The 22,440-nt window shown below is 41.1% G+C and overlaps 2 protein-coding genes across 4 annotated transcripts; both read right to left on the bottom strand.

The window, feature by feature from the left end:
• Window positions 1-2,364: 2,364 nt before the first annotated feature.
• cd63 (CD63 molecule) lies at window positions 2,365-10,179 on the bottom strand. Of its 3 annotated transcripts, none has more exons than XM_077018699.1 (8): window positions 9,983-10,179; window positions 8,484-8,568; window positions 5,454-5,642; window positions 4,229-4,303; window positions 4,052-4,147; window positions 3,413-3,556; window positions 3,111-3,194; window positions 2,365-2,970 (listed from the first exon to the last, which is right to left on the bottom strand). In XM_077018699.1, the coding sequence occupies exons 2-8, from the start codon at window positions 8,547-8,549 to the stop codon at window positions 2,905-2,907; spliced, it is 720 nt and encodes a 239-aa protein (XP_076874814.1). In that variant the 5' UTR covers window positions 8,550-8,568; window positions 9,983-10,179; the 3' UTR covers window positions 2,365-2,904. The 3 variants fall into 3 exon arrangements, with proteins under 3 accessions (XP_076874814.1, XP_076874816.1, XP_076874815.1); XM_077018701.1 differs by lacking the exon at window positions 9,983-10,179 and adding an exon at window positions 9,608-9,726; XM_077018700.1 differs by lacking the exon at window positions 9,983-10,179 and adding an exon at window positions 9,594-9,720.
• Window positions 10,180-12,020: 1,841 nt separating this feature from the next.
• mylk2 (myosin light chain kinase 2) lies at window positions 12,021-21,259 on the bottom strand. The gene is made up of 16 exons (XM_077018662.1): window positions 20,642-21,259; window positions 19,910-20,215; window positions 19,490-19,566; window positions 18,820-18,907; window positions 17,535-18,501; window positions 17,232-17,407; window positions 15,808-15,910; window positions 15,517-15,610; window positions 15,307-15,416; window positions 14,598-14,739; window positions 14,438-14,508; window positions 14,207-14,335; window positions 13,636-13,707; window positions 13,392-13,472; window positions 12,847-12,979; window positions 12,021-12,730 (listed from the first exon to the last, which is right to left on the bottom strand). The coding sequence occupies exons 2-16, from the start codon at window positions 20,175-20,177 to the stop codon at window positions 12,650-12,652; spliced, it is 2,592 nt and encodes an 863-aa protein (XP_076874777.1). The 5' UTR covers window positions 20,178-20,215; window positions 20,642-21,259; the 3' UTR covers window positions 12,021-12,649.
• Window positions 21,260-22,440: the final 1,181 nt, after the last annotated feature.

Here is a 22,440-nt window from a genome sequence, read left to right as displayed (position 1 = left end):
AGCAGTACATTCTATATATATCCCAGGCCTATATGAGAGAGAGAGAGAGAGTGCTTCACTCCTAGAAAGGATCAAATATACCACAGCCGTTTGTCTAACAACTGACTGCTGGACATCATGAACCACCCGAACTACATGTCAGTACACGCCACTTTGTCGTGAATCCCAAAATGGCGTCTTGTTTTGAGTTATTTTGTCTTGTTTTGAGTTCAGTGACAGACACACTTCTGGGAACCTAGCAAAAAAGCTGCTTAAAATGGCAAAAAAGTGGGATGTAAAAGAGAAAGTAGTGTGCTGTGTTAGTGACAATGCAGCTAACATAACAAAAGCAATTAAGACCTTGAAATGGACCCACCACCCATGGCTTGCATACACAATTACCTTGTAAGGGGCTCTGAAGGTGATGAAGCCCACTGTGGACAAAGTAAAGATGATAGTGGAATTCTTCCACAGGAGCAAGGCAGCCACAGAGAAGCTCCAATCTACCCAGATGGGCATGCCTGAGCTGAAGCTGAAACAAGAGTGTGTTACTAAGAGGAACTCCACCTTCCATGTGCTTAAACAGATTCTGCACTGCAAGGCTGCAGTCATATCCACACTGGCTGTTATCAGTGCACCTGTTGATCCTCTGTGCCAACAAGAATGGGATGTACTGCAAGAGGCTGCACTGTTCTGGAGTCATTTGAGCAGGTCACTGTGGAGATCAGTGCAGACAGGTAAAGTGTACAAAATGTAATCATGCAATTCAGGCAATTAGTTTTTGTATTATAAGTATGAAAAGAAGATAATATATAATAATATACTGGTAAAAAAAAAACCAAAACACCAAAACCAAAAATTTCTTTTTTTTTTTCTTATTCTTTTTCAGCTATGTTACAGCCTCTAAGATGTTAATCCTGTGCAAGTGTCTGCAGAGAGTGACCGCTGAGCACCAGACCAGAGTAACCATGGGGAAAATTGGTGGATGCTCTCTGTGCATCTATGGAAAGAAAATCCCATAGAATGGAATATAACACTGTTCTGTCAGAATCCACCCTTCTTGACCCAAGATTTAAGAAGCTGGTCTTCAGTGAAAATAGAGCAGTAGGTGAAGCTCTTCGGAGAATAACTGCAGCAGCAGCAAGATCCAGTCAGTCAGGTCCAATGGCAGAAGGAACCGCAATCATCTGCTGTTTGGAGGTTCTTTGAAGAACGAGCAACCACTAAAACAAGGAATCCATCAGCAGATGCAATGGTTGAAATGAGATCATATCTCAACGAGCCCCTTTTGCAGAGAAGTATAAACCCAACTGTTCAGTTTATCCACGTCTTACACACGTGATGGCACAAAGACTGTGCATTGTAGCAACATCTGTCCCCTCAGAAAAGAATCTTTTCTAAAACAGGTCAGATCATAATTGAAAGGAGAAACAGGATAATCTCAGATCCTTGGGGTTTTTTTATGCTAATCTTCATTAAATCCAGGCAAAACTTGTAACTATTGTTTTTTCTATTGCACACTTTTATATAGTTGCAAATTTACAAATAATTTACACAAGGATTGGACCTGTGTCTAATTGAGATGGATCTTTGTTTTTGTATTTTATATTTTATTTTTATAGCAATCTGTTCCATGTTGAGTATAAATAAAGCCATATTAATAATAATAAACATTCATGTGTTTTTTTTACAATAATTTGGTAATAAACTGATTTAAGCTCCAAAAAATAAAAATTTCAAAGGAGCCACTTGGGAGCAGAAAGAGCCGACTCTTTTTAGAGAGCTGGGCCAAAAGAACCGGCTCTCCGAAAAGAGCCAGAATTCCCATCACTACAAGGCCTGAAAATTCGAACCCCCTCCCCTGCTTTCAATGAGCTCCCCGCAAAGGAGGCCGTTGTGTACGTTGTGAAACGTCCGGCATCGATGACCAACAAAAACAAAAAATTATCTTTATAATAACTTTACAGCAATATCTTTTTGCAAAAATAACCACCAGACAATCCAGTGCTTCTGTGTTTGTTTGTTTTTTTTTAATATAGAAGCCATTACGCATAGTGCTAAATGCGAGAGCATGCATGTGCACAAGCAATTTTTTATGCACACCAGTCCCATTTGCTGTTTTCATTCGGGTAAATGGCATTAGGAGGGCTTGGTGGAGCCAGAGAGGCTAATGTTTTGTTTATTTTTCATCTGTTCCACTTATATTCCATGGATGCCAAAGCAGACAACATAGCACAGCTGTGCTTTTCTGTATGTTCATCTTCAGGTTAATCGTTTAGCCCACCTGCTCAGAACAGTCTTTTTCTCAATCATTAGACATTTTAATTATACCTTCTTAAAAGCCAACATGCATTTTTAGTATGTCAAAACCAGAGACTTCTGAACTGAGGTGTGAAACTGACGATAATGAGGTGTTTATTTTTCTTCAGCAGTGGCTAGTCAGTGTACATATCCATTACAGTTTGCTCTAGGTAACAATGGGTTATAATAACGAAGGGCAAACTGAACTAAAAACATAATGAGGGAAACAACCGAGCTGCCTGGGGAAGAGCTTTACATATCTTTACAAAGCTTCAGCACTGTTACAAATACAGTGTTTCACCTATTAATTTAGTATATGTCTAGAATGGCTAAATTAATGTTCTGCATCAGCTCTTAGAGAGAATACATTTAAGAACAGGCCAAATAATTGAGAAATGTGCAGAACTTAAAAGGAAAATATTGTCATTACTTTTACATTTTCTTAGCTTCTACAATTAAAAACAAGCATGACAAGCATCATTTTGTTCTCCATAAAGACATTTTTCATCTGTAATGAGTTAAGTTAACTTTAGCTTTAAAAAAAATCAGTTTACATAAGTCTAAGTATTGGGTGCGTAACTATTTTCTTTTTTCCCCAGTTGTGAAATAAGTCCCGCGGTGTGATCACATGACTTCGTAGCCACTTCGAATGGCTCTCATTAGCATACAGGAAAACACAAGTCCCAGGATCTAAAACACAAACAAGCGCCAGAGAACAAACATCAAAGCAAAGCGGTCAGTATCCGTAGGCAACGGTCTGAACGCTCCTTTGCCCGTTGGTGCTTATAATGGTGAAAAATGTCATGTGGAAGTGGAGGCAGGTCTCCTACCTGTATGAAAGCAATGACCAAGGCTGCTACTGCAACCCAGAGTATTTTGCTCTTCAGTAGGTCTTCAAGAGCAGGCTGGCAACCCTACATGTCAAACACAGAGACCACGCTGCTTATTACGCTGCTGCTTAGTCATTGTTCACACTTAACCTCACCCCCTCCTCCCCCCACATATTGCAGTGAGCAGAAGCATGTGGTTCATCTGGTGGAAGACAGAGATGATGACTTTCATCCTAGACTTGTTTCATTTGTGGGCTGTGATCATGAACACCTTGTTGGAGACTGCTTCTTTAAGCGTGTACCTTGGTAAAGATGTTCTTGTGGGTAACCGTGGCATTCACACCACAGTCCTTGGTGACTTTGATGCAGCAGGAGTCTGGTACGGAGTGCTTGTCCAGCCTGAATGAAGCCCAGTCATTGTAGTTCACTGCACCACAGCACTTGAGCTGCACAGAGACACAAGATACCACACTGCTAAAGTGGTGATGCTGATGGTAAAAGGTTTCTGAACCACTTGCAGATGATCATAAATGTTGTCTGTAAAAGGGTCACTGTGCAGACGTCTTTTCCTCCAGTTGACTTACAATGAAGAGGGCAGGGATAAATTAAAGTTAAAGATACTAAATGGGTGTTTGAGCGTCAGGAATGAGTATGTTAATTGTGTGTCAACTGATATCATTAGACAAACACACTGTTTGGAGAGTGCACAATGCTTCGTAAACCAGTTGGACAACATCTAGGTTATTTAGATCTATTTAGATCTTTTAGGCTTCTAGTCTAATTTGTTAGATCTGAGATGTTAGCACTTGACCTCTTCTGTTCCATTCAGAGAAGTGAATCTGATGCAATACATTTCTCTAACACTTAAATAATGAAGAGCATATGTCAGTGTGTGTGCTGTTAGCATGTTTGCGTTTGCAGTTAGCACGTGCAAGACAAACCTCATGCTGCAGGTCATCTAGGCTCTTCTTGATGTCCGTATTGTTGTTATACTGAGAAATCATGTCCTTGAGGCCAGTGCCCACTACCTTTGTCAGCTGAAGAAAAGATGACTTGTTTAATTCATGATGAAGAATAATGTACCACCGTGCCCATCATTGTGCTGGTAATCTGCTCACCTTGTCTCTGAAAACGTACGCAGCAATGGCCGTTGCAATTTCAGCAATGATGACGACAGACATGAAGATGGCAAACTTGTAGGAAAAAAGTAATGCAAATGAGAGTTTGCGTATATAGCAAAAACTGCAAATGTCTACCTATATTTAATAGTGCAAGTGTAAAGTGTCATGTGTTGGGTGTTGGGTCCTAAACTCCAGATCTCGAACCTAAATTCCAGTCCTGGATTTTATAAATCACCAGTACTTTATTCAGTAACAGTTATTCCAATAACATTCATCAAGAACCATCATCAGTGAGTACAAAATCCAGGACCAGATACTGAATTGAAGGAGAGTTGAAGACCTCCAAACATAATTCCATTCTGTCTAATAAGCCCTCATAACGACACTGGTTATACATTATAAGAAGAATCCAGCTGTTATTCTTTACCACATTTATCATCAGTCAATTATTGCTGTCTGAAACACAGATCATTTATGTAAGCACTTCTTTTTGAATCCCTTTGTGTTGAACAATGCCTGTTTAGTGTACCCTTATATAAACAAAACGTGATGTCAAAACGTGATGTATTCCAGCTGAACCCGTTTGTCGAATGGCCCATGCACTATGGCTATAGTCTAGCTACAAGACAGCATGCTGGCGTATAAACTGAATATTTGCAAGCAAGGCTCTACGAAGCCCTTCGCTAACACATCTGATAAACAACATCAGTCTAATAATGCAGGGTATCTGCACATTTTTAAATCTCAAATTCAATGACTTTTAAGACCTTTTTAATAGGTCTTAAAAGTCCACAATTGCGAACGAAAATTGTTGACGTTGTTGAGGCCGAATACTCCAACGCTAGGAATCTAGCACTAGGAGCTTGGAGCGGTTTTTTTCTGCATTAGCGCTAGATTCGGCAAAGTTCACATCGCGCCAGAACAACTGAACAACACATACTTATAATAATTTAATGCCTCCCCTCATAAAATTCCAGACATTTTAAGACATTTTTAGGCCTTGAATATGGAAAACTAAATTTAAGACATTTTAAGACTTTTTAAGGACCCGCGGGTACCCTGAATAACGTCCCCTTTCTTTGGAATCCTAACACCAACGTGTGGTTTGTGAATGCTGGTGCAAAATGCCATGCATGGACTGACAAAAACAGATAATATGGACTAATCAGATAATATGGACTATAATCAATGGGCCAGTGCTCGTCTGTTGCCATGGTATTACCATGGTGATCATGCAGTAGTTCTCCTTCCAGGCCCCACAGCAGCCGAAGAAGGAGACGAGGAAGATGACTGCTCCGATGACGATTAGAACGATCGGCGCGGCCGAGCCCGACGCGTCTTTGATCACGGGGGTTTTGTAGAGGACAACCTGGACCACTACTCCCAACACGATCAGCGCCAGGCCACACAGCTGCACAGGCAAGAGAGAGACAAGGGGACACAGGACAGCATAGAGGACAACATGTTAGATGTCACGATTCCACTGCTAAATAATTTGATAAGCCAACAACTACAGACTGAAGAAACAAAGAGGTCATGTGATGATAGATTAAGAAAATAACAATGACTCCAAATCAGCCATGCCTGGTTAATAAATATGGGAATAATCCAGTGTTTATCCAATACCACATTTGTAGCATATAGACTGGCATAGAGGATAGCTAAAGCATCTAGCCTACACTCCAGCAGCAGCAAAAACAGGGATTTCACTGGAAGTTTCTGTGCTGAGTACAGTGCATCAGGGGTACAAATACGGTAGGTGAAGTTCAAGTTGAAAATCAATAGAGTTCCTTTAAAATAACACTGTCTACTCAATCAAAATAAAACTCACAATGAAACGCATGCAGTTAGAATCAGCAGTATGTGATGCCAGACAGAGAACACCTGCACCAATATTACATCAGTCATTTGTTTGATCAAACGTGAATGCATCTGCTAAGAATTGCAGCAGTCAAAGGACACGCACATTCAAAATGCAGTCTGCACTCCGTGTTAACTCAGTTTAGAGGGTGTGGTATAGATCATGCAGTCTTTCGTAATCAGAGGTTGTATGTGACCTCAAAGTTAACTGAAACATGCCAAATATTTAATGTGCAATTTCAGGAAGTTCCAACTTAAAAACACAGGACCTGCACATGTTGCCAGATCTGGATTTCAGCAGCTTATGGGCAGGGCCTCTGTCTTAAGCACATTTACATTCACAATCTGGCTGCTTGAAACTTGCCCTTATTGTTCGGTCTTGAATGATCACATCAACACTGTTCACTTTCTGTAAAGTCTGATGGAGAGTTGCAGTCTCACACTGCACTACCAGATCTCTTTACTCGAGGGGCAGAATGAGCAAAACCGCCACACTTATCTTAATGCACAAAGGTGTTGCATTTCTAAAGTAGCTCATAAAGCCTAAAGCAGGCGTGCTCAAAAGGTCCAACACCTTTACTGCACACAGGGCTCATTAACACTAAACACTAAATACACACAACGTGAATACACAACTCAAATATAAGAAACTGAAGTGGGCAGTAGGTCTGACTTCTGCAATACCTCATTACATATATTTCCTGTCAACCGTCAAGACAAACACAATAGGACCTATTCTGAGTCATTCCACAAAGAAACAAAATTTGACATTTACAGAACTAATGAACAAACACAAACACTTTGCTGTGCAAATTTAATCTTAATTAACAGCAATGAGATACATGAGAAACACAAACAAATGTGGTGGTACAAAAGTTACAACACCATTGTCCTTGTGTGACCCACTTACAAACAAACTGCCACCCTTGTCAATATTTGAAGACTGATTTAGTGACAGCAGGTACCTGCATGGAAAGAAGAACAGAAAGGGAACGGAGGGAAGGAGAAAAGAGGAGACCGAGAGGGGTGGGGGAGAGAAAGAGATAGATAAAGTGATAGAAAGTAGAAAAAAGTGAAAAGTAAGAGTAGATAAGATGAGGAGCAGGTGAAGCAGGGGAAGTCAAGTTTACATCATTTCCCAAGGCTTGCTAAATATCTGGGGGTTTGTGTTTCTTTGGCCAAAAATGCCCCCCCCCCTCCCCGAGGATTTTCTCCAGGCACTGCATCATTGAATACTGACAGGGGAAAAATGTTGATCTTCACATGACAGAGTCACATGATGCTGTGAAAACACCTTAGGAATCACGGTCACAAGATTACATGACAGGTTCTTTGCCTTGCAGGAATGACCCAAGCAAAACACAAAACAATCCTGTTATACCAACACACTAAATACCAACACACTAAAAATGTGAAGCTGTAGAACTCCAAGCTGTATTACAGGATTCATGTGGGTAAGCTTTGTTAGAATAAATACAAAAATAAATTTTGATTATGAATCTTTCTGTCACATCCGCTAAAAGCTAAAAGTCACACCACATTCATAACCGTAAGACCCATACAAAATGGGCCAGAACCTTTTCAAAGTCATTCTTACGCCATCCCACCAGAAATTCTATTTTAGCCTTTGCATGTTTCTTTTTGTTTTCTATTCGTGGCAGATTAAGCCATTTCAATACCGAGGAGGAAGGAGACACGGAACAACCATGCTCTGCACAACAGCTCTATTAAAGTAAGGAGACACTTTCCTTTTGCACACGAGCTTGAGCTCAAAAGGAAGACAGATTACGTTTTCAGATTACAGACGTACATGTTGGAACCAGATGTGTCTGCATTCGTATTAGCCACAAAACTTCAAAACAGTACATAAAACACAAAGCGAGTTATTTGTTGGAACACATTTGTTGTTTGTGCATGCTTAGCTTAAAATGAAGAACAATACCTCAATCTAAAAGTTGGAACAAAGTGATTGAGCCATTCTGGTTAGATCTAATCAGACATGGACCAACAGCTTAAAGTCCACACTAAACAGCACTGCTCCTAGATGTAAGCATCACAATTCTCCCTAATGCGTAATTAACAGTGATGTAGTATCAATCCTTTGGTGTAAAGGTGGAACATTACAAATCTAAAGAGATGCGTAACATTCACTGTTTCAAGCATGTAATTACACACCACCTCCTATAACAGTTCCCCATAACAGCTGAGAAAACTTTTCAGGAAGTTAAATAGGTTAATCATCTGTAAAAACCCACAGAAACCATTGAAGAGTTACTCAAGGGCAACTTTGATAGACCTTTCACGATTACTGCTAAGAAACACACAACATCTAAATGACGAAGCAAAACAAAATGGCTGTTAAAGCCAGAAGACGACAAACACGAACACTCACCCAGAAGACAAAGTTAAAGAAAAAGACCAGGAACTTCACACATTTCATTCCACCTTCAACAGCCATCGTGCTTCAGATTGTGATTCTGATGATAAAGGAAAATTAGATCAGACATGCAAATCAGCCTATACTCCTGTAAACACATAAGATAATAATAATAAGATAAGATAATCCTTTATCAGTCCTACTAATAGTTAAAAGTTAAAAGGAAGTTGAAAGGAATAGAAAATGTTTTACTGGTTGGCTTCCGATTACTGTCTTCAACACATTTGCCACTATAAATATTTCGTTTTATTTGAAACACATCTCAAACAGAAAGGTGGTTTATTTGATATATCCAGTTGAGAGTATATTAAATACAAAGAGATGCTAAAACAAACACATATGGTTAAAGTTTGTCAGAATAAAAAAGTAAACAGAAAGTGACATGTCTGAACCAAGAATACAAAGCAGAGTGGCCTGTGTCTACGGTTCACTTAAATTAACTCGGTCAAGTTATTTCCACAATAACTTTGTAGTTCTGGAAAAGAATATTACACCTTACTAAACAAAATCTAAAAAGCTGCCTCTGGCATGTTTAAGGTACAAAGTCACTCATAAAACCAGAGGTGAGTTTAAAAAATATGCGGGGCAGACAATTTCACTGCAGTAGGATGTCTTACGGACCCATAGTCTTTATGCCGTGAGATTCACAATGCAAATTTGGTGGTCTAATTTTTAACTTGGTCGTGAGGCACAGCCCATGGACAACATGACATTGGTTATTGTACAGAATGTTCCGAAATGGACTCCTCTTCCGAAAATGAGCCGGGTTAGCCACGTTTCTGGTCATTGTCATCATTATTACGTTTGCCAAACAAACGTAGCTACATGACATGCTTATAAAAAATTATATTTAATTTAATTTGTATATAAGTACATTATACATCATTTAAACATAATTAGCATCCAAGAACGATGTGTGTCAATGGCTGGACCGTTGGGCAGGTAGAATACACAGACGAGTACTCGTTTCCCATATGGTAATGTTTAAGAAAGATAAATGGTTAAAATATGATTTTAAAACGGCTTAAGTTTTATAATTTTGGAAAGTTATAACCAAAAACGCACCGTTTAACATTCACCTCAAAGTGTACGTTAAATCTCACTCTCGATTCTGAAGAAGGTAAACGACGAAACTGTGGGCGAAAGAGCTACTTCGTCTTTCACTCGGAAACGTCCAATCGCGACTACAGAAAGTATTTTAAAGTAACTTAATTTCTCAACCAACATTAGTAACCAGCTTAATCATCTCAAATATAACGCGATGACGTGTTGTATACACACTTCATTGCCTCCCCTCTCTTCTGTAAACTTTTGTTAACCTCTTGATAGACAAACTAATGCAAAACAAAAACACGTAGGTTTGTTAGGCGTAGTTAGTCCTAATTGTATCTTCTGAATCAAGCAGTAATTAACTTGGCTGAAATTAGTTACTACATCAAAAGCCCAACACTCACCTTAGTTAAAAATTTTAAGGATTGTATATTGAAAACACAATAATAAACGAGGGTCCTTCCGTGCTGTCAGTTGAAGCGTTAGTCTAAAGTTTAAGCCCTCCTCATAATGGCCACTCCACCCTCCACTAGTAAATTCATGTGACAATGTCGTCATGTGTTTGCTTAAGTCATTAGCTTCGGTCATACACGGGCGATAGCGATAGACGTGACCGCTCCTGCGTCGTTTGTTGGCTATATACCACGCAGCTTGAGGCGGGTGGGACGTTTCTGGGGAACTCTGGAAATAATTAAGGGGCAAGAAGAACTTACGTAACCGTTAGAAACATTTTTGTTCAAGAAACGCGTTTAGTTTCATCGTGAAACGCCACTTAAATGACTAATCCTGTTAGTTAAGTATCCACAACACAGTATGCAATTATAGGTTTTTTCAGAAGTAAGTGATGGTCTACGTAATGGTCAACATAGAGGATCGTAATCTCATTATGTTATACTACACTACAAGTAATGCAGGTGTATATCTCAATAGGAGATTTTGAGATTGGTAGATCATTATGTCTGACGTGGGATTCAGTATGATTTATCACTTAGGATCGGATGGCCTCCGTTAAACGAATTTCAACAGAGCCTAATTGTAAAATTGCTTTTTGTGCAGATTTCTTCCCTCATGCTATTTTCTTATCATACAAAACAGCGCCACTCTATGGTCATTTAGAACATACGTTTTACGTAGCATGGGGAGAGTTGTAACACCATCAGTTCCACTGATCACGGATAAGATAGGAGTGATATGATCATTCCAGTATTTACCCGATTCCTCTCTGATCCCAGTGAATATCAAGGCTGTAAACGGGCACATGCAGATTCCATAGAGAAAAATGTTTTTGAGGTGAGAAAGTAAATTTCTGAATCAAGACTTTTTTTTAGTACTTATACTATTGCAGATAAAACCATATCAATTATATTACATTAAACTATAGTTTCTCAGGTAAATTGTGATGCATTTTCCCCCTGTTAATTTCAAATCACCTTGCTAATACAGCTAGTTAAACACTGGCTGACAGGGGTGGGGTGGGTTGTAACAGCTTTAAAACGTGTTACAACCATCGCCTTACATACAACTAAGAAAACTTTCTTGATTTTTTATAATTTTAAAGAAAGACTGACAGAGGTGCGCCTGAAAATGTTTTAAAAAAAGAAGCATCTGATGGGGTCACAAAGAAGGGCAAGTCAGTCAGATCAGTTGCAAAGGCACATGGTATCTGCCATGTAACACACACACACACACACACACACACACACACACACACACACACATTGACGTTGTTTATTATTTGACCTACATGTTCTTTACACAGGAACATTGTATTAGTGTTCATTAAGCATACATATTGTTAAATAAGTTGGTTCTAGTACACTAATTCACACACCCACACACACGTCTGAGTAAAACAGAAAGTGGATATGAGTTATGGTCAGTCACAGAGAGAGAGACATTGTTCTGGATTTTTATTTTATATAAAAATACTATTTTTGAAGCATTTTGCATGGTGTGGCCTCTGTTTTTGCTTCTTATTTCTAATTGTTACAACTTACCCCAGCATGTGTTACAACCTACCCTGGTAGAGGGGTAGGTTGTAACATGGGAACACCATGTATTTGACATCAACTCACGACGGCTGTGATATTTCAATTGAAGTTTGAATTGGTGCCATTTGTAGAAAACAAATGTGTGTACTTTGTATAAAAGTTTGAGAACTCTAGCTCAAAAATTCAGTGAGTTACAGGTGCTGAAGCAAAAAGTGTTACAACCATACTCGGTCTCCCCTATTTATTATTATAGGCAGAATTTCTATCTAAAAAAGTAGACTGGACACTGAGATAGGGGGAAAATGTGTTACCAAAACATAACATAGAAAATAGCAGCGAATGTACATGTACACTGGGACTAAGTATATAAAATCAATAGAAAAATTAATATCCTAATGCAAGACATCTGAGTCTCTTTAATAAAGAACAAATGTAAACAGTAAGACGTGGCTTGAGTTTATTCTTAAGGAAAACACAGATCAGTCACACAATATTAACAATCTGAAGCATGGTTCTTAAGAAATCCTTCTTACCCATTTTTATGGTAAGAAAAAAAACTTGTTTTGTTTTAATGGTGTTTTTTTTGTTCTTTCTTCCTCTACACAGAAACTAAGGCTATCTCTTTTGGTTTTACCCCTTTTACCCCTACAGTTTCTTCTGTAACCTCGGTAAAATGCATGCAAAATCTTCTGTTTTGATTATCTTGATTATTAGTATTGATTATCTACATCTGCTATGAGGTATGTGTAAAAAAAACCAAAACAACACAGGTCCTCCCACACTGGCAATGCCTCTCTGTTCCGGTAGTCCAAGAATTCTTCTGGTTAATCAACTGATTAAGAAAACTGATTAAGTAGTTTCTTGGACTGTTATGTTTGAGATGAACATGTCTACTGCTTGTCACAGATATGCACCATAAGAATTTTGCTGCAGAAATTTGATAGTTTTAGCTTGATGTTCTAGTTCTGTGTAATGGTGCTCTGTCAGTGTAAAATGTTTTCCATATACAACTGTGTAATCATCTGTTAATGAATCACCTGATAAAAAACACTAGCTGTGGTATATGTGAGCAGACCCTTTTCAGACTCCCAGGAAGTTTGGGGACCCTGGACTGCAAATCTTCTTAAATCTGTTGGCTGCTGCTATTGCAATATAGTTTTTCTGCATAGATAAGAGAGATTAATGTAGTAAATGAAAAAAAAATGGCCTAGATAGATGTAATTTTATTTTACTTTAATTCTTATGTAATGCTTATCAAGTTTTCTTTAGCGTCTTACCCTCCACAATTTCTTGGCCATGTATTTCTTGAGGAGAACCTGTGACTTCAAAATGATGTTGCTGCATTTAGCCTTCTCCGATATGCGGTTCAGCCACGGGTGCTTAAGACACTGAGTGGCACTGAGACGACCACTGCAAAGACAGAAAGGGTTTGAGAAATTACCATAAGCACACTAAAACCAAAAGCCTTAATTCATGAGTGTCAGAACTTGACAGCCCTATTGCTGCAGAGTTCAGTTCCTAGCTTTATCCAACAGCCATTCCAGCTCGGCAGGTATTTGAGGGTTCATTACCATTCAATAAGCAAGATGAGGTATTAGCTGTAGCTAAAGCCTGTAGGAAGGCATATCTCTGGTTGAGTGGTGATCGCTTTTGTTTTGTCTTGATTTAGCACATCTGTGTTAGCTTATCAAGTGGCAGAGCCCTTGCTTAATAGGGTGCAGGACAGCATTGGACTGGGAGTGATGGAAGGGCCTCCAGGCCCTTAGTCTGGCAGTGGTGCAGGGCACAGTGGAGGGCCCCATGCTACACAGGGTTCACCCACCCCCTCTCTTTGATCAGCAGGTTGGAGACAAAGTCTTTGCCCTCTGCAGACACGTGCTCAAAAGCATCCTCATCAAAGTACCTGCATAGAAAAGTAGCATCACTATCCTTTAAATGAAACCTCAGACGACACCCCAACACAAACGTTGTGGTGCTATTTTTCATCTGGTGTAATCCTTAGATCGACTGACTATGAGTTTGACTACACAAATGGCAGCAATAAGGAGGGTGTTTATAATCAGTACCAGTTGACCGTTAGCACGTTGTTGAGGGTCTGGTGGTCATCATCACCCAGGAAGGGAGAGAGTCCACTTAGGCTGCAGAGGAGAGGAGAATAGGTTAATGTCATTATTCTGCTAGGAACCAGCCCGACCAACCTTACCTTCAGACCACAGCAGACTGCTGTCTGTCCGTATGTTTTTTCAGTTACTCTCATGTATTTCACTGAATGGTATAAAGGTGATGTGCAAATGTCTTGGTTTATTCTGTACAAATCTTCAGACCTTGTGATTTGTGCATGTAAAACGACTGACTGACGGATTAATTTAAGTTATCATATTTGGGGAAATCATTTTTTACTATTAAAAACTGATTGTCTCTCCCCTCAGGCTGGCACTTTAGTGACATTTAATGAACCTCACTGGATGACCTCAATGTCATTTCACAGCCTTCGTCAACAACAGTCAGTCTGGGTGTATTCACACACTCTTGTGGCCCTTCTCAAAGTTCATTTAACTGTATATCCCCTGTGGCTCTTCAGCTGAATAAACTTCATATTTGGGTATTTGCATAAAGTGATATGTAAGTATGACTCACAGCATGTATGTGACAACGCCTATCGTCCACATGTCTGTAGGGAAGGAGACAAAGTCGAAATTCACCACCTCTGGAGCCAGAAACTCTGGCGTGCCGAATGAGACTCGCAGCTTCTCTCGAGGTTTGTACCTAGAGCGGTGAGAAGCTGATCTGGTCATGGTAACCAAAGTCACTGGTTCTCCTGCATTTCCTCCCACACATGTCTCAGAGTGGTCAGCATGCAAGCCCTACCTCCTGGCAAGCCCAAAATCAATGATCTTGATCTGATGACCCGACCGATTCACACAAAGTATGTTCTCAGGCTGAAAGCAGAGCAGGTCGAATGAGAATGTCGTAGCAATCTGCACTCGTGTTACCCACAGTTCTTGAGCACTGTGTTAATAAGTCCTACCTTTAGGTCTAGGTGGAGGACATACATCTGGTGCATGTATTGGACTCCCTCACAGATCTGCTTCACAAACACCATGGCGTCGACTTCAGTCAGGGGACAGCTCTCATCCACAATCCGCTCAAACAGCTCCCCTCCCTCCACACTGGGAGGAATTAAAACAGCCATAACAGCGTATACTGTGAAGATCTAGGCCAGATGGAAAGCCATAATATGATCATGTATACGTATACAGTCTGATGAAAGAATTTGCATATCCCTGCATCTGGGGTCAGAGTGCAGGGTCGGTCATTGGACGGCACCCCTGGAGTCAAGAGGGTTAAGGATTTTGCTCAAGTGTCCAACAGTGGCTATATGGCAGAGCTAGGACCCACAAACTTAGGTATTTTTAATACCTACCTATCTAAATATATAAACTATAAAACTCTAAACCAGTTGGGCTAAATGCCAAGGCTCAAAACTATCTTGAGATAAGAAAGGGACACACATATTATTGTCACATCATTCATTTTTTAATGCAAATTTTAATGTGTTTTTTAAAAAGATAAACTGACACCCTTTTTTTACTTCAGCTTGTGGGAATTAAGCCTAAATAGGTAAAACAGAATTAATCCACCAACCTAGATTGTTCACACTAAACATGCACCTACCTCAACATTGTTTTAGCCTTCAACCGCTTTAACTGTGGAATAACAAATTATAAGACACTCACTATTCCAGTATCAGCGCAACTTGGTTCTTGGTCTCGAAGGCATCGTAGAGCTGGAGGATGTTGGAGTGACTCAGCTGGTTCATTGCCTGGATCTCATTCACTGCCATTTCCTGCAGAACGTGGTAAGTCCAACAGAACATTCCATTTCACATTCACAAGTTCAAAGGCACTGGGCGCAGGTACAGGGCCACAAAAGAGAATGTCACTCACCCTCTCTTTGGCACTTCTTACACTGATGATCTTTGCTGCCAGTCTCAGCCCCGTGTTATTGTCTGTGCACTTGTGCACTTTGCCAAAACGTCCACTGAACGAACGGAGAGAGACATGATATGGTGTGAAATTTTTATAGTGAAAAAAAAAATCCACCCATCTTTGGCCCTGCTGTCCTTGTCCCTTTGGCCAGGGCGATCAACTGATGACATCACGCATGCTGCTAAAAGACTTGGCTTGCATGCACGTGGTTGGCTGTGGTAAGGAAATGAACTGGGGCGCTCGGCTCACCCTCCAAGAACATCCGTGTGGATGCTGAAGTTGTCCCCCGGCGGGCTGGGTCTCAGGGACACGCACCTGTGCAGGAAGGGTGCAGGCTGCGGAGGAACATCGTCTGTGGCGAGCGTGAGAAACACACGCCATCACTCACACGCAAACATGGTGTCCTGAATGATACTACAAATAATTAGCTGAGGAAAAGAGCCGATTTGACATAATGGCATGATCCATTATTATTACTTTTGTGGAATAGAGGATTATTATTATTATTATTACATTTGTGATCCGCCGTTTACACAGCAGTGTGATAGCATCGTCAAACAGACACTCTGTGTTTCAAAGATGGATGAAAAGCTAACTAGTTGTCTGATATCCATGAACTTAAATTTTATTATTGGTGATTTGGACTAGATTTGAATATGAACTGGATTGGGAATCATTGCTGTTCATGTCTTCTGTAGTGGGGCTTTGTGTGAAGGGAAAAATTAAGTGACACGTTGGATAGCTGACACCCGATCTAGGACTCGCGATCCATCTCATCTGTTGTCACAGTACGTGAACAGCTGCAGGTAACGTTCACAGGACAGTACATGTGGCTAGGGAAAATGGATTACCCTGTTCTGGATACCACACGCCTTTAAGGTCAAACTCAAAAAACGACCTCGCCCTCGAGTTGCATTTCTTTAGCCAGAAAAAACACACGCACATTTACACAGCACACTGACATTCTATGATCCAACATTTTGTGCAGGGTTACCATCTCAAAAAAGTTACAATCCACTTGATCTTTCGGTTTTACAGTTAGTCAGACCCACAGTTAAATATACAGACTAAATTCTTTGAACATCAACCATGATGCATTGCTATATGGTTAATTAGTGGCAATTAGATGTGTGTGTGGAAACACACCACCGTTATTGTGCAGAACTTGGCTCTGTTGCTTTTCTCAGAAATGCAGTGGTACAAGATCACCATTCCTAAGACAGTTCTGAATGCAGTTCTGAATGCAGACAGTTCAGAAAGTCAGGAATTTATTGGATTGTAGGACCTAAAGCAGGGGTGGCCAACCCGCGGCTCGGTTGCCTGGTTTCATGCGGCTCCCAGCCGGTCCGCGGGCTCACCTGCACAAACGAGGCGACACACTGCTACATTTTCGTGGTGCGCGGTTAGTTTACAAGCCTAGCGAGCCGCTAATACTTTTAAACACGCATTTGACTTTGTCTTCACAGCTAATAATTTACACTCCCCCCCGCTCAACAGATTACACTCGCCCATGTACAATGTGGCTCTTTGCCGTAACACAGTAAGAAAAGTGGCTCTTGGTCTATAACGGGTTGGCCACCCCTGACCTAAAGGATAAACAAGTCCAAAACGGCGCGGACGTGAATAATCCTGCCAGAGATGGAAAATGAACTGTGACGGTTTTAACCATTTACCTATCATTTTAAAGCATGTTTTGGGGGGCGTCTTGGTCAGAACTTTGCTTTTGTCTTCTGCTGGGTTTATTCTAATCTGAATACCACCAAGCACGGTGACCTCAGTTGCAGCAGGCTTCACCAGTGGTGCCGTTGCTGAGTGAGCAGAATCGGGTTTCCCTTCGAGGCCTTGAAACCTGTGTCATAGAAAAGGGTAGTTTTTTTTCCAGTTGATAGCAATGTTTTACAAATTTTGTTCCATCTAAATTTATTCTTGATTTTTCACTTAACCATCGTAGGGTTTTAGGACAACTGGGCACATACCTGAGGGAGACACCTTCAGCCACTGCCCTAGGGGTTACCACGGCAAAAGGGTTCGATGGTGATGACATGGGACTTTTTGTTGCCAGTGGTTTTGCTGTTTGAGAATTTGCTGCAGACTTGTTGAAGGATTGCAATGTTGCCACAGAGGCGTCCATGTTTGTCGCCTTGGGAGATTTAAAACTTGCTGACGCAAACTCAGTCACAGACGGCAGGGGCGTGTTACTGGCTTTGGAGTTGACTGATGCTGCAGCCACTGGTGTCAGTGGAGGAGTGAGCCCCACTGTCTTTGGGAGGTGACTTGGGCATAATGTTTTATCTCCAGCTGCTGTCATTTGTTGTACCATGCCATTCAGCTGGGCTGATTTTGAGTCCGCTGCTAATGTTTGGGATGACGTTACATTAGCCGAAGACATCCCCGTGACTTGGGATTTTGAAAGAGAAACACCCAAACTTGTTTGCACATGAGGGACAGATGGTGGCGCTGCTGTGATGTCTCCTACTGTGAACTGTAGTGTTTTTGGCATCTTCTGACTGGGCGCCAGTGCTTTAGGTCCTGTGTTTGTGGCTGTATCATTAGGAGAAGATGCATCACATTTACCAGGAGCAAGCGCCGCCGTCACCTTGGGTGCCATTTGCGGCTGCGATGATGTGACGATTGTTTTTGCCATGTTTGCACCTGCTATTTTTGGTACAACCACTGGTGGAGATGTTGCCGCCTTTGAGGTCACTGCAGACGCACAAGGACCAACCCCCGCTGTTAGACCGACCCCCGCTGTTATGGAACCTTTGGGGCTTGAGGACAGTGTTGCTTCATCTATCAGAGCCATATGTGGCAATGCTCGTACATCTTTTTTAACATCTTTTTGGGTCTTAGGCTCATGCCTAACTTTGACCTCTGCTGGATCACCACTGAATGAGCACCCAACTTCTTTAACTCCCTCGTTTTCGCTGTCTTCAATCAGAATGCCTGCAAAGAGAGACAAACACTGCAGCTGCCATCTAACATTTTATCCTTTATGTGAAGGAGAACCAGACAGACCCTCTCTTCTGCACAGCATTATGATGCATGCATGCTAGCTATTAATTATTACAACTGCCTTTTATACCCCAGAGGTGTGAATGATGGATCTCACCGTGGCAACGGTGTGGGGAGGCGGACAAAAAATAGTTTTGTGGTTAAACATTCCTGTGTCAAATTCCATCGACATGGGAAGACAGTGGGTTTGTTCCAGCTTTCCAATCTAATGGTGCCAGACAGGCAAGGTGCTAATGAACAAAACAGTACCTGTCTGACCTCTTCCACAGGGCACATTAATAGCATGCTGCATTACTTTCTGATCTCTGGGCATATCGAACCGCATATATACTTCATCCTGTTATTGAGGAGAGACATGACCAGTGAGCAAAGCATGTTACATGCAGTCTGCAATTACAGATTGAATTATGATCAGAAGAACTAGTAACAAAGTGTTGAAGGATAGGATTTGTACTTTTCAAACATTGTACATTGTACACACTTTTTAATTGGTTATGTTTATTCAATCACATTGAAGTACTCATTCTTTTTTTGTTAACTGTCATTACCTCTGTTGGTAACAGAGGTTTCTGTATATGCCTCTTGCTTTTAAGCTTCATAATTTTACCATACGTTTTGTGCATCTTAAGATAATGAACTGTTAACAAGCTTTATTCTATATAGTGATAGAAAAATTGCACTGTAATATCCCAGTACTTAACAGTAATACATTACTGTTAAGTATATTACTTTTTTGCCTGTTACATCTTAACTCCAATTCAGCTTCATTTTTTGGTAGGATACTTTAACATCTGTTATGATTGAAGTTATGATTGAATTGACACAGCAGTACGTTCGCTTGAGTGTAGCTCTGATTACAGTTCAAAAACACAGTGAGAGTCAAAAACCAATTTAATGTGTGTAATGAGTCTGAACTCACCACTGAGGCTCTAACAGGCAAAGATTTCCTTCTCTGCAGAGCCACAACTGGCACTGACATATTGTCATATAGTCTCTCTATTGTTTGAGAGACAAAACAACATTAAAAGCACAACATATCGGCATTAGAAAACTTACTCCTGAATGATCTTATACAAAGACAAAAACAAGTTTAAAACACGTGGCCATTTTAGCAATACCATGAATAAATGCACAAGCATAATTATCTATTAAAACTGTATTCAGCATGTATACAAAGATAGTTATATTCCATCTCATTATTGGAACACACCCAACTTAGCTGGAAGTTGAGTCCAACATGCAAACACTCTCACTGACAAAGGCAAGTAAATCCTACACTTCTGTACACCGAGGGTAAAAATGAATGGTAGAGAGCACTGCGTCTCTTCAGTCAACATACCGCGTGCTAGCTCCTCCAGTGAAGTTCTCACCTCCATGACTTTCCTGTCCAAAGACTCCAGGAGCTTGGCCTGAGCTGACAGCCGGCTGGCCGTAGCCTCCTGTTCCCTGGTGTGCTGGCTGCAGATGGTGCACATGGGACAGCCCCCCCCTCCATCTGTGGAGCTCCGGGACAAGAGCTGGTCCAATTTACGATGCAGGTCATCCATCTTGGCTTCCAGAGAGTCCAGGTCACGGGCGGGCGGAGGGGGCCACCTTGTGGAACGCATGATCGGCGAGTGCAGAGCAGAACTGGCAGCAGTGAGGGCTTTTTTTATAGGCAGTGATGAAGCAAACAGGTGTTAGTGGCACAACAGGGTCTTTAACTGTTATAACCTCTAACCTTTGAACCTTTAAACATTTTCTAATCCAATTACACAAAGAGGTGTCACAGGAAACCCTATCCTTTTGACCTTTAATTCCAGAAAGAAAACATTCCCTGATTTCAACTATACAGCAGGAGGTCACTGGTTTGTTGTCACCCACTACTAAGCACATTGGTTCATACACAAAGACACATAGACGTACAGACAATGGCCAAATTGACCAGGCGTACTTTGAAAACATTATTCAAAAAGAAACAATGGGTAATCAAGCAAAACATTGAGACCTCTAAACAAATCAACTCTTTCACAAGAGTACATTATGTTTTGTGATAATACAAAAAACGTGCGTCCAAAGCTGAAGCCCTTACCTGTAAAGAGAGCGGTCAGCCTAGTATCAGGAGCCCGGGTGGAACGGTAGAGACAGGGGCCAGAGGGACAGGGACTGGTACACCCACTGGGGCTCCTGGAGTAACAGCCTGTCAGATTCCTTCTTTATCTGAGTCTCGTTGCCACCACACCAGAAATAGGCTGTCCGTGCAGGGGGAGGTGGGGGGGGGTTTGTGAATAGTAACCGATTACCGAGGAATGCAAAGCTGGCATGGGCAGTCATGTAAGGGACAGACAGTTTTTCCACAGACCTATGGAAGTTATCAGGAAAACCCTAGGAAGACCACAGACCTGGGGGAGTTATCAGGCAAACCATAGGAAGACCACAGACCCAGGGTAATGAGCTGGCACCTGTGAGGTGTGTGTGCGTGGGGGAGACTCTCTTGGGAGAGTCCAGCAGACACAGGCCTGTGACCAAAGTATTTCTGTATCAACAAACGGGGATGGTAAAAATTGAAGTGTACAAGGTTATCTGAGTAAAAGGACATTTCAGGTAGACATGCGCTATCAGCTGTGTGATATGCTTCCACCGCAGACTTAGGCTGTTGACCAATGGAAGAGCAGAGAGGAAGCATGTCAAGAACTCCCACGATGCCATGCGTCACTGCAGAGTTCTTTAAATAGTTTTCAGACTGTTCATTTTTGTTTATTTGCTGATTCAATTTGTGGGTGTCCTAATCTTGTTTATTAATGTTAGAGATGTGCGTTACTATCAATGTGGAGTGATTGTTCCACCAACTTACTCATCTTTTCTGGCTACATGCATTGATATTTATATTTAATTCAAATAATGACACTCTGAAAATGAGCTAAATTGAAATTAAAAATTAAACCTCAATGTTTTGGGCATAAATAAATAGCTATGCCTGATGTTTACTATGAAAATGTGTGGGGAAAAAATTTCCAAAAAAATGCAGATTCCAAACATAAAAACTCCAAAAATGTAACATTTTAAAGGAAAAATGTTCAGTGTCAACAAATCCCAAAAAAGTTGGGACAAGTAGCAACAAGTGGCTGGAAAAAGGAAATTGAGCATATAACGCAGAGCTGGAAGACCAATTAACACTAATTAGGTCAATTGACAACATGACTATAAAAAGAGCTTCTCAGAGTGTCAGTGTCTCTCTGAAACCAAGATGGTAAGAAGATCACCAATTCCACCATTGTTTTGCAAAAAGATATGGCAGCAATACCAGAATGGTATTTTACCCAGCATCAACTGTGCATAACATCATCAAAACATTCAGAGAATCTGGAACAATCTCTGAGCGTAAGGGTCAAGGCCGTAAAACTCTACCGTATGCTCATGATCTCTGGGTCACTGCAGCTCAAACAGGAATGCCACAGTGAGGGAAATAACAGAATGGGCTCAGGAATACTTCCAGAATGTATTGCCAGTGAACACAATCTACCATGCCATCCACTATTGCCAGCTGAAACTCTACAGTGCAAAGAGGAAACCATTTCTAAGCAAGTTCCACAAGCTCAGACATTTGCACTGGGCCAGGGGTCATTTAAAATGGAGTGTGGCAAAATGGAAGACTGTTCTGTGGTCGGATGAGTCACAATTTGAAGTTCTTTATGAAACACTAGGACACCATGTCATCCGGACCAGAGAGAACAAGGATAACCAGTTATCAGCGCTCCGTTCAGAAGCCTGCATCACTGATGGTATGGGGTTGCAGGAGTGCTTGTGGCATGGGCAGCTTGCATGACTGGAAAGGCACAATTAATGTAGAGAACTATGTTCAGGTACTATACAACATGTGCTCCCATCTAG

The sequence above is a fragment of the Brachyhypopomus gauderio genome, chromosome 10, assembly GCF_052324685.1.
Source record: "Brachyhypopomus gauderio isolate BG-103 chromosome 10, BGAUD_0.2, whole genome shotgun sequence".
NCBI lineage: Eukaryota > Metazoa > Chordata > Actinopteri > Gymnotiformes > Hypopomidae > Brachyhypopomus > Brachyhypopomus gauderio.
The sequence above is the reverse complement of the archived record's forward strand: the minus strand, read 5'-3'. Positions and strand labels throughout refer to the sequence as shown.